The 12,653-nt window shown below is 46.1% G+C and overlaps 1 protein-coding gene across 2 annotated transcripts in view; it reads right to left on the bottom strand.

Moving 5' to 3' along the window:
• LRMDA (leucine rich melanocyte differentiation associated) overlaps positions 1 to 12,653 on the bottom strand; it is a 1,257,159-nt gene that overhangs the window by 1,092,426 nt on the left and 152,080 nt on the right. For both annotated transcript variants that reach the window (XM_032608114.1, XM_032608115.1), the window contains one exon: positions 11,135 to 11,235. In XM_032608114.1, the coding sequence (XP_032464005.1) occupies positions 11,135 to 11,235 (101 nt within the window). The remainder of the gene's footprint in view (positions 1 to 11,134; positions 11,236 to 12,653) is intronic.

Raw genomic sequence — 12,653 nt, 5'->3', positions numbered from 1 at the left:
GAGGTATATGATACCTGGAATTTATCTATTTTTGGAAAACAAAGCTACACATAGAAATCACGGACTCCTCTTTGACCCGTAACAAACTAAATCAGGCTTGAGTTCCAAGCATCATTCCCCACCCCCCCTCCAACTATGAAAGTCTTTTCCGCTCAGAAGGTCCATGCATTTACTAAAATAATTTGAGACTTCATCAGAAAGGCCATTATGCCTGCAAACTCTAAATAATTTAAATGATTCCTTGTATATAAATATTTCATATCAGAACTTGATTTCCAAATGCAGCACACATGAAGAATGACCACACTAAGCAGTGGCTGAGTACATCCTGGTGTTCCACAATACAGGCAGTATCTTACTGCCACAGAAAGAATGAATTCCACACGAGGTTATGCACGGTTATATGTACCGCCTACATACAAATAAAACTGCAGCCTCTGACTCCCGCTCCTATCAGACTAGGAACTTATCCAGTGGAATCTTCAAGAAAAGCCAAGGGAAAGGCTTTGAAACAAATTTCTAATTTGTTAAACTGCTTCATTTTCAGGGGATTAACTGGGGCTTTGATAAGGTTAGAACTGATGCTGAATACTTGAACTGCCATGTCCTGAAAGCACTCAATTTTATCCTTGGGTGAGACCAGGGTAAGATTTTAAACTCTCCAACCTTTAAAAAGCTCTGGCCTCTAGCCTCATCCTGTGTCAATAGGCAGAGGGGAAAAAAAATCCTGTTTCTAAAGGTTGTAAGAAACAGAACAAACAGGGTTGAGATGCGACCCCAAGCCTGAAAACATGCACAGGTTTTCCCTGAGCGGCATGAACAGCAGTCATGTTAAAAGCGGTGAACAAAGAACAGAGAGGCACGATCAACACCACTAACCAAGGCTCCAGGCAGCACAGAATAAACCAGCTCGAAACATATGGGCACTGAGACCCCACAGCAACTTTCCAGGCAGCCTCAGGAGTGCGACAGCCCAGGAGCCTGGGCAGCCTTGAAGTGTGGCAAAGAGAGGGTGGGTCTTCGCTGGAGCCCCTCCCCTGCCCTCTGCAGCAACCCTGGCCGCTCCTTTCCTCTGTCTCTTCCCAGAGTACCCAGGGAAGAAGGCGTAACAAGATCAAGTGGGGCTAGAACCAAGTAAAATACATCCACTTCTCACCCCAAGCCAGCGGCACATATAACCCCCAAATGTACCATCCAGGAAAGCACCTCCTAGCTGATGGAGACGATCTCTCTCTCTCTCTCTCTCTCTCTCTCTCTCTCTCTCTCTCTCAAACTTTCTTTTACCAGGACAATAGCCGAGAAGACAACATAACTCCTCAAGCCTTAGCAAAAGCTAAATCCTGCCTTCCTTCAGCTGCAGCATTCAGCTTGATGTAGTTAAATTAACAAAATGTCCCCTTGACATTTAAATTCTCTTTTTCTTTCCTTTTTTCTTTCTTGTAAGCAGAGTGGGGGGTGATGCGTAATAATATGTCAAAGACAAAGCAACTTCAAAACAAAATCAGTTACTTGTAAACAATCCTTGTGGGGCTGTTTCCCCCCTCCCCTCCCCCTCCCCAAGAAAAACAGCCCTGCCAGTTGTAATAGAAAGCGAAGTAAAGATAAATCAATTAGCTTGCTAATTTCTCCCGTCTCATTTATTTAGCTCTGCACTGTATTTGTCGTAATTGACTACAATTATGTTAATTACTAACTCCAGTATAATTACTATATTTATTGTCATTGAGCAGGCGATGTACCCACAGCAAAACTGGCATTTGTCGGGCATCAAGAAAGCAAACTGTCGAGAGGTGATTCTCGGCAAACTGGCGGATGTGGCTTCGGCAAATGAAAGGGCAAAAGAGATTTCATGCAATGTTAGTTTGAAAGCACCGGTTCATTAAGGATATTAATTTTCTGATAACTACACATTTAAGCGTGACACACTCGTGCCGTATCTACAGGATTTCGCAATTATTAATGCGTGACAGTTTCAAATGCTAAGTGAATCAATTAAACAGCAGCATTCACAATTTGAGAAGAGATAACTGCTTCATAACTACCTAAGACTACAATTTTCACATGACAAAAAAGAGCCATTGAGGCGCCTTCAAAACCTGACAGGTCAAGAAAGAAGTTTGAAACAAAAGCACCTTACAACCATCATCTCTCCTCTTTACTTGTCAGATCAACTTTGCTAGTGTCTCCCCAGAAACGGCATCACATGCCAGCTGCCACAAGGTGATTTTTCATGTCTTGTCAAAGAAATCTTTTATTCTATTTGCTCTGCATTAACATGTTACATTTATTGATCAAGGGCCTGTTCCGCAGCCACAGCAGGGCACTGAGCTCTCCATGCCTACAGGGCTTTGATGTCCCGGTGACATTCGAGCCCGAATAATGCACATACTAAATGGATTTAATGCAGAAATGTGTTTGGGTCTGACAGTTACATTAATAATAGCCCCTCACACTGATAAATATGCAATTGCTACTATTAAGAGTTACCCAATTATGGGGAAAATATTTCTCTACCTTATAAATAAATCCATCAGGGGAAAAAAAAAGTTTTAACAATGGTGCATTTTTAAAAAACATTTCTCCAGCTGCAGAAACTAGGCAGTATGGGGGTTAACACCCCCTCTCCCACCCTCCTCTCCTATTGTTTTTAGTAAGTCTTGCTTTATCTCAAAAATGGTTCTGGGAATTTTTTAAAAAGCAAAAAGCTCTTTTGTCGGTCTTCCCTGCTATACCCGTCTCTTATTTCTTCAGAACCAGAGAAAAAGCAGACACCCAAGAGACTGAAAAATTGGGTCCTGTATAAACTCAGAGAGGAGCTTAGGGGAGGTGGGGCAAAGGTGGGGGGCACGTAGCTGATCCCCATAATGATGGGTCTGGAGGAGGGGGTGTCTTTTTTTCTTTAAACTCTAAAAGGAAACCTGAGCATGTGTGTGTATGTCTCCTCCTCATTTAAAATCCTAAGTGACCTTGTGCTGTGGCAGTGATGAGGGTGTGAGTGCAAAGGGGAAGAGAAAGCAGCTGGGACAGGAGAGAGCTTTTATTAGGAAAGTCTCCGCCAGGGAGAATTCATAGTTACTACATCCCTGCAATTAAACACAGACACCCAGCAAAATACATAATCACTCCCCTTTCATCATAAAGGGGCAGGGAACAGCTGAAATCACCAGCACAGCAGTCCCCAAGGAGACAAGAGGAAAGAGGCTTTTCACATGGTGGGTGTGTGCACGCTAGTGAGTACATGTCCAAGCACATACACAGACATGGACACACACACACACACTCTTCTTTTCCCTCCAGAATCAAAAGTCATGCATGCAGTCATCCATCTCAAGGCTCCCCATCCTGAGGCTGGGACAGTAGAGCCATGGCAAATGCTGAGCCATTTCTTGCCCTGACAGTAACCATCTGAGCCACGCCTCATAACCCAGAGGAGGCAATAAAAGCAGAGGAGGTGGTCTCTGGGAACCCCCAACTCCCAGCTGGCCCAGGCCTCACAAGGTCACCAAACTTTGCAAATCAGGAAGGTGTGGGAGAAACTGGAGAGAGGACACCCCTGAGGCTTCTGTGGTCTCCAACTTGGAGCTGCAGGATCCACTCTGACCCAGCTTCCGTGAATTCCACAGGCTGCTCATGATTTTATATAACAAACTCCCCTGCCCCCAAGGAAATATAGGCTTGGAAATGACCGCCCATCTTCTTGCACAAAGAAAGCAATGATTTATACCATGAGAAGCAGTCTAGAGTAACTGCAAAGCTGAAGTCAAACCACCAGGGCCATTTAATCCCAGCATTTAACCATCATTGTGATCTGGGGGAGATTTCTACCCCTATCTGGGCCTCAGTGGCTACGTTGTAAAATACTATTGGGAGGACTGAATGAGCTAACACCTGGTAGGTGTTCTGCCCAGCCTTGGCATGTAGCAAGTGCTCTATAATAATGCTCATTAATAAGGAAAAAAAACATGGTGTCTAATGTCACTTGTTTGACCCCTTGTCCCTGGGCTCCTTTGCAGGGCCGAGCAAGTCACCTCTGGGTACTCATCTGCAAGGCTGCTTTACTTCATCAGAGAGCCAGTCCCAAGCTCTCTCCTACAGGTCTCAGAGGTCTTCCTCAGGGTGCAGCTGGCGTGGGGGAGGGAGGGTTCTTTGGTCTAAAGCTGTCCCATGCCCTACAAGACATTTAGCACCCCAGGCCTCACCCACTAAATGCTAGTCGAGTCCCCGCCGCCATCACTGTGATAGAACTTCATGGTTTAGAAGACAGGAGGCCAGTGAGTAGAGAGTCTGAACGGGTGAAACTCGCCTGTCTCTCCCCCGATTCCCGAAAATCACCCCTGCTTCCAACAGCCACCCTGACAAGAGAGAGCATCACCACTGCATGTGCAATGACCTCAGAGCGGAGAGCAGGGCAGGGGGAGAGGGTAGAGCGGGGGGCCCAAGCTCCAAACAGCTCAGAGAGAGAAACTTTACAGAAACAGGAAAATTAAACCGAAGGCTCTGAAGGACATAAATGGGTGAGATGAGAAATAAAAGGCATTACTGAACAAATGTACGAATTTCTCATCCTGCAGGCAACACTGTAGGAAATATGGAGACAAGGTTTATGAAAGCCCTTTCTAAACCACACTGCGAGCCATAGGGAACATCACCATTTATGAGAAAGCTGAACCTCAGGAAAGCCCCAGGGTCTCTCAGTCAACTCGCTCCGAAGGCCCACCACTTCCCCAGCTCAGTCTTATACTCTGTGGCTCGATACCCTATTTTCTGGCCAAAGGGTAGAAATCCATGAAGTCAGGACATTCTTGGGGGAGGGAGGCAGCAAAGTACCACATAAACCTCACTCGCAGTGGCTTCCTACCTGCTCCCTTGGGTCATCTTCCTTCCCTCCCTTCCTGTTTTCCTTTAAACTGTTTTTGGTGGTTCTACAGTAACAAAGTTCACTCTAGAAAGGGTCATAAGTCTAGGAAATCAAAGTCTTGCTATCGAGACATCAAATATTACCTGCCAGGTCATTGTCCACTTCACCTTTGGACTGTATGTTCTGCTGGTAGCCAGAGACACTAGAATGGCCAATAATATTCTGGGAACAAAAAAGGTGCTTTTCATAGCATTGCCCAGATCAGAGAGAACACTGCTTCCAACGTACATAGACCCTCACCTCCTTGAATCACTCAGGGCTTATCAAGGCCCTAGAACTACTGTGAAAATTCACTAACAGTTTCTCTTCCTAAAGCCTATCTTTCCCAACATCATCTCTTCCTCTCAAGTCTCACAAACATGATGAGGTCTGTTGCCAACCCAAAACCAACATCAGTGAGCTCCCCAAGTAAGACCACTACATTTGGGTTTTGAAAACAAGTACGAACAAGGCCCCTGACTGCAAAGAAACGGTTTGATGAAGACCCAACACCAACAGAACATGCCCTTCCAGCTGTTCTCCTAAGAATCTAGGCGGGGAGTTCTCTCTTACTCATTCCTAACCGTGATATGAACAAAGGAACGCTCCCAGTCGGGAAAGATGAAAAAATGTGAGCAAGGTGAGTGGGCTTTAGCCTATGCAATGTCAGACAGTTGGAAAACTAAGGTATTTGTACCAGTTAGAATAGGCTAGGTTACACTGCATTAAACAACCTCACGTCTTGTAACACAAATTTCTCGTTTACAATCTATATCCAACATACGTCAGCAAGGGGTTCCGGTCATTTACGCTCAGAACCCAAGACTGATGATCATAGTAAGCAGAAGAGAAAGTGGCAAGTCATGCACTGGCTCTTAAAGTTTCTGCCACTGGTTATACCAAAGGGTGCAAAGATGTGCAAACATACCATATGCTTAAAGAGGAAATTTGAATGTTTGTGAGGAACCCCAATGACGACCAGAGAGTGAAATGGCCCTATGGAGGGCCCCTAAGAGTTGGCTTTTAGCCTCACTAGCGCCATGTTTAAGCACTAACCATAGCTCTGCTTACTCAAGACCTATTACGTGCCAGGTAATTTGTTAGGCACTTTACACACTCAGCATTTTTGTAATTAGCCCAAGGCCAGTTAAACAACTGGTGAGTGACAGTCCTAAGATTTCAAGCCAGGGCGGCCTAACCCCAAAGCCTTGGCTCCTTTCATTACACTGCCCATTTTCCCAACTGAGCAGCAAGCTAACAGGCCCAGTTTTGTCCAGCATTAGTAACAGGCATAGACATGGTGGTATGTCCGTCCTCGAAGATTTGACAGCGTACCAGTTGTCCACCTCATTCCCTGGCAGGGAGGACAGAGCCACCCTTTCTCTGTTGGAGCTGCCCAAACTCCCCAGCCCATCACTGTCATCCTGGACAAAGCCAGAGAAGCAGCAAGCTCCCACCTAAGGAAGTTTCTCCTAAGCAATTCTCCCATCCAGTACATTTATCAGAGTGATGCTAAGTAAGATACAACTGCCAATGATTTTTAAAACGTAAGCTTCCTGTTGCCATAGATCAATTAAGCCCTCTCAATTTTATTGCAAGATTGACACAGACGTGCTTACCACCGTGTGCCACGGGAGCTCTGCTCTGCCCACTGTGTTCACAGGCTCCGCAGGCAACCCACCCAACCCACTCAAGGCCCTTGGGGGAGAGAAACGGGCCACCAGAGAGAACACTGCCCTTTCCCAGTCAGGGGAGAAGGAAGATGAAAGCTGGAGCAACTCATTACCGAGATCTCTTTGGCTCAGTCAAGGAACCAGAGGACTCTCTGTACTGATCACAGAAGTAAAGGAAAATACGAAAACCTCAAAAACGAGTTCAAGTAAGAGTTTGGGACAATGGATATTCAAATACTCCTGGTAGCAGAAATCGGTATAACCTCTCTTTAAGGCAACCTGCCATCTGTATCAAGGCCCTCTGACAATTCCATTTCCAGGAATTTGCCCCAAACAACTAATCAGAGACATTCATCAATGAGTATTACAAGGCCATTTATAATAGAGATATTTATAACAGTAAAAATCTGGAAACAATCTAAATGTCCAACATTAAGAAATAAGAAACCATTAAAAACTGTAATGCAGTATTTATTGAGATGGGAATATGCTTCCAACACAATGTAAGTAACAGCATCATTTAAAAAATATTTGGCATTATGAAAGACTCCAAGACAATAAAATGTTAACAATGGTGATTCCCGGGTGGTACCTGGGCGGTGTGTTTCAAGATTTCTAAATTGATCATTGTTGGTTTCATCATTCACAAGACTGTCTTCAAAAAATAAAATCTAAAGTACAACCTCATGCAGATGTAAACATTGGATTCCTGATCATTAATGCATCTAAGTTTACGGGACACAACTTCACTCCTCTTGGCTGTTACGTACCTAATATGCCCATTAAAGGGGGGATGGCAGGACCCTACACCTGAGAATCATGTCCAGAGAGCTGGTCCCAGTTCAGTCATTGCAGTTCACCTGGTTTTCATCATAACAGGAAGAATGAGGTCTGGACTGAGAGAGCAGGTAAGGAATGTTCGAGTCTTTTAAGGGAGCCAGAAATTTTATCTGGACCTTTTGTCTTGCTTCCCTTTCCAACCCGACAGAGAACATACTGCCCAGGGACTTTAATTCCCTCCAGGACAGAGTCATAGAAGCAAGACAGTCTCAATTTCCACGACTTTCTGCAGAGTTTACTACTGGACAACCCAACTGAGGTAGAGATGGAGTCACCATAGTTAACGCAGGAGACAAGACCCTAAGGTGTAACAGAAAGAAAAAAATAAAAGTTCAGAGCTTTTAAACCCATAACCACACTCCCCTCCATCATGAACAGGTGGCCATAGAGACCATCAGCAGAAACATCACTTTCATGAATGAAATTAACAACGATGATGGGCTATGAATTAATAGACAACAGAGAAGGATGACCCTATCACAAGTGGTTAACTGAAGCCTGGTGCCTCCGTTTTACCTAACATCTTGGCAAGAATATAAATCTGGCCACATGAGAAATTCTCATGTTAGTATAAGCATGGAATATCTCTGGAGGATGACAGAAATCAACTACCAGTAGTTAGCAGTGCAGACGGGAACCAGGAGGCAAAAGGACCTACGTGTAAAGGACACTTTCTTTTCACTGGCTGCATGTTTGTTCCTCCTAAAGACTGTGCCATGTGAACGTATTAAATATTTTGAAATGAATAAACAGAACTCCTTGCCTAAAACCAAGCTGTACTCTGAAGCACAAACAGACTGCAGCTGATTCTGTGATTTATGAGATTAGCAAAATTTGTATTAGTGGCTCTCATCCATTTAAGGCAATACCTAGAAATGACTCTGGATGAGAAAAGGAAGCCTGCAGAGACGCTCTATAAAAAGGAGGGGAGGGGTGATTCTTCTGAATATAACAGAGTAATAAGAATTTTGTGTTTCTGAGGGCAGCTCTGGAAAGACGATAAGTGACATAGGAAAGCCGAGAAAGTGGCTGAGAAAGAGGGGCACCTGGTCACATGCAGGAGACCTGATCCTAATGAGAGGAATCGCCAGGAAGAAGGTCTCTAGGGCAAGGGGGTTACCCAGAAGATTTCTAGGAACAATGCTACCCCAATGTGTCTCCTGCTGCGTCCAACAATTACCACCGTATTGCCCCCAGCACACTTTGAACTGGCATAATACACGGTAACACTGTGTTTGGCTTCAGAGAGATGAAGGGGGTGTCCCAAGTGGGGCCAGACAAGCTGCCAACAGGGAGAACAGCAGATAGAGCAGAGAAAGTTAGAACAGGGAGCTATGGTGAATCCAGGTGGAGAGCAAATACAGGGTGATATGCTCCCCCAAATTCCATGGAAATAGTAAGGCAGGGCTGGGAAGAAACCTACAGAAGGTGGGATGGGGATTCACAGTATTTCCTTTGGGTATGATGATCCCTGCAGCCTGGTGGGCTAGTGACATCTGTCACATTCCCATCTATTTGGAAGGTAAGTTTATTATCTTCCTCTTCCCTTCTCCTCCTTCTCTCCCCTCCCCCATTTTTTTTTTTTTTAAGAGAAATTAGTTAAGCATCTAAGTCGTCTTTGAATATTCATCCAGCTGGAGGTAGAGACCAGGGCCCGAGTAAGGTTGCATCTTCCTCTGACACCCAAGATAAATAGTGCCACCTCCCTTTGCCCCCGAGTTAGCTTAATAAGACCATCAAAGATGAGCCAATCCCAACATAACCATGTCAAGCCAGGGTTACTTTTCTCCACTGTGGTCTGTAACACCTTCTGACTTTGTAAGTCCTAATATAAACCCTTCCATTAGACTTCATCCCTGCCCCAACGCAGCTATAACCCACACATTGACCACAACAGGGGTAAGAACAGGTTCCTAACCAGAAGGGATCACTCCTCAAACTCAACACTTACAGAAATCTATCTCCTCAACAGCAACAAAAATTAATAAAAATCTTAACTCCTCTCCCTCTGAATTTATTCCACCGACCTCCTTCTCACAAAATGTTCCTGCCTCCAGGACCCGTCATTTCCTGTGATAAATCCTTTTAGATCCAGCCCCTCAGAGCCAAGAGCCCCTTCTCGCCACCAAGCTCGCTCGGCACACACACACCTCCCAGGATTCCAGCCCCTTCTTTGCCAAAGGGAGGCAGGGCCCGGAGCATGACAACGACGGCTGTTTCCTCAGAACTGGCAGCCCAGTCCCATGACCTGTGATTGCTGACACGCACTCCCTCACAGGGCCCAGCCTCCTGAAACCCACGTCCGGGCTCCCAGTAGCAAAGCAGCCACCCCCTGAGCCACAGAGCCCCAAGCCCCTGGAGGCCGGTCACATGGGAAGAACTCCTTCCGATGCCCCAAGGAACGCTTTGCCTGAGTCTGTCCTGGGGAGCTATTCAAGGGGCGCCCGTGTCTCAGGCACTGTCCAGTCCAGGTTGTGTATTCTGTCCCCAATTTGGGTAGGGACGAAAAACCATCCTTTGTTTCTTTACAGTCAGTGTTTGTTGGCATCCTCTCATCACTGTATTACTTTGCAACTTTTCAGTTTCCACATCTCTCCAGAAGCACACAAACCCCTTGGGAATCAGGGAGAGAAAGCACACAGCACCCACTCACTTGCAACACAACTCCCTGGACGCCCCTTCCCTGGAGACCATGCATCTCATCTGTGAGTTCCTGAGCACCAGCCGAAGAAGCTCTGCTGGCTTAGCTTCAACTCCCCTCTACCCTCTGGTGCCTTAAAGCCCCGAATTTTGTCCATCTTCTCTGGAATCCGTAATTCCCAAGTGTCCCGACTCAGAAGACATTCGGCAGCATGGAAGCAGGAAAGTACAGAAGCCCCGGGGTGGGATTCCAGCTCTTCACCTCTCCTTCCACCTTAACACAGTTTGTTCCCTTCCCAGGACAGCATGGCTCTAAAGGGGACACTTAGGAAAAACCTCTGTGTGGAACCACCTCGTTAGGAAAAGCCACCACCCAGATCCCTGCCCATTTGTCCCACTGATACCTGCTTTCCAAGAACCTCCTAGCTCCCTCCCCGAAGCCCCCAAGCCAGTCGCAATTCAAAATCTTTTAGGAAGCAATGAAACAACTGTCTGTTTTCTCCATTGGAATAATACAGACGATCACCCTTACCTTCTCTGCCAAGTTTGGAACAGTTGTTCAAGTTTCCCTCCCACCTACCCCATGCCAACAGTGTTGTAATTACTTTGAAATACCACCTGGGAGAAATCATCATTGCAAATATTTAAAGTTCCAATTCATAAAAAGTCAAAGACTCCATCACACAAAAACACTCTACCTGGGATTTGGCAAATCTTTGGGCGATGGAGTTATCCAGGAAAGCATTCCTCAACACCCCCAAAGCACTTGTTGGTTCTACCTCACTTTCTCCCCAAGAGTAGTCTAACTCGTCTGCATGGACATCAGTGAGAAATTAAAAGAGCAAAGTGACGCTGACGGCCCTCTCGTGACACACGTGAGATGCTAAGCTTGCTGCTTTTTCACCGGCGCAAAGAGGGGAGCAGAGAACCATGTGAAGCAGAGTCAAACCTTCGCGGTGCAGTTCCACAGGTCTCACAGCCCTGTACCCTATGCAGAGCTGGGATGTCTGACTTTTATCTGCAGGCCGTTACCAGGGGGACTGGGCCTCCCAGGCCTGGTCTGTGTCTTGTGAAGGTTACATACCTCAGAAGGTTAAAGCTCAGATCAAGCCTCTTTGCAAAATGTCCACAGTCCCTGCCGAGGTGCTCTGGAATCTCTCTGCAGTCCTGGCCTATGTAGGACACCTGGAAATTAAATGGAACAGAAACAATTGTGGCCAATGGAAATCACCCAGCTGCTCACAACCCTGCGTCACTGATCCGATGATTGCTTCCGCAACTTGAAACACACGCTTCACACACGAGAAGCCCCACGTGTGGCTGTTTTCCTGATCAAATCAGCTTTGGGGGCTTCAGGGACTCTGCCAACAGCTCCCCTTTGCTGGTACACTTAGCATGATGGAGACTAATCCCAGCACAATGGAAACTGGACTGAAATTGGCCTGATTCAGATGTCCCCAAAAAAACCCCAACGTCAGAGCACGCTGGTATAATCACAGCAATCAGCCTCTTGCTCAGGGGCCTTCCCAACAGCTGCCCCTCTGGCTCTCCTGCTTCCCCTCCTCTGCTCCCACCCTCCCCCAAATACCCTGCGATGCACATCACCTCATAAAAGACAGAGCAGATGCGCGTACCAGCATCCAACCTGCAGGGTGCTGGAACAAATAGGGTTGGACAAGAAAACCTCCCCAGACCGCCAATCCCATCCTATTTCCACCGTGTATAAAATGTCCTCCACACTCTGAACGAAGCTGACTCAAAGGCGATGGGGCAATGATGGGTGGCCAGAGCTTCCAAGACCCTGTCCTCCAGGGATCCTTTGGCAATCAACCCCACTCTGCTTGCAGAGCTGCTCCCTCAGGCATTCTTTTACTTATTTTATTATTATTATTATTATTATTATTATTTACCTAGAGTGTGCCCAAACATTAAGAGGCTGAACTGAAATTTGGTCCCAAAACTTCTGGCTGTGACAAGGTCAGAGGGCTTTCTCACTGCTCCGAGCACTGAGTTTCTGAAACTCACTTTTACAGATAGCACACTGCAGGAAGGACTGGCAACTAATTCCAAAACCAGTAAGACAAACCAGTGACCAGTTGGCCAGTGGGTCACAGTACATGACGCTTTCCCACTAAAGGACCCTACCTTCAATTGCTGGGCAGAAATTCGTGGCTGTAGCCTTGATCCTTTCCCCCTGCAAACCCTCATTTTTCTACACATACAGACAAGGATGTCTTGGAATTAGAGAGAGGTGTCCAGGGGGGTGGGGAAGTTATGATTCCTAATTGAGAACAAGAATATGGTGGCCTTCTTGCATCCTCAGGTACTGGGTTAAACTATCAATTACTAATATTTCGATCATTGTAGAACTACACAACAGTACTTTCATGTGGCTCAATCTAATACAAGTCACGCTGCACCCTAGCACCCTCAATTTTTCAGGTCATCTCTCAACCCTGTCCTATCCAATGGGGGCCAATCGTTGACGATACAACATCATGTATTCACTCTCCTTCGGTAACTTTATTCCTGGAGGAGACAAACTGGGGATAAGGGACAGAAAAATAGCTGACTCCAATAAAATTATTTTGACTTAGGAAGAT

Source organism: Phocoena sinus, chromosome 16, assembly GCF_008692025.1.
Source record: "Phocoena sinus isolate mPhoSin1 chromosome 16, mPhoSin1.pri, whole genome shotgun sequence".
Taxonomy (NCBI): domain Eukaryota; kingdom Metazoa; phylum Chordata; class Mammalia; order Artiodactyla; family Phocoenidae; genus Phocoena; species Phocoena sinus.
Note: the sequence above shows the minus strand (reverse complement) of the source record. Positions and strands in the feature narration are given on the sequence as shown.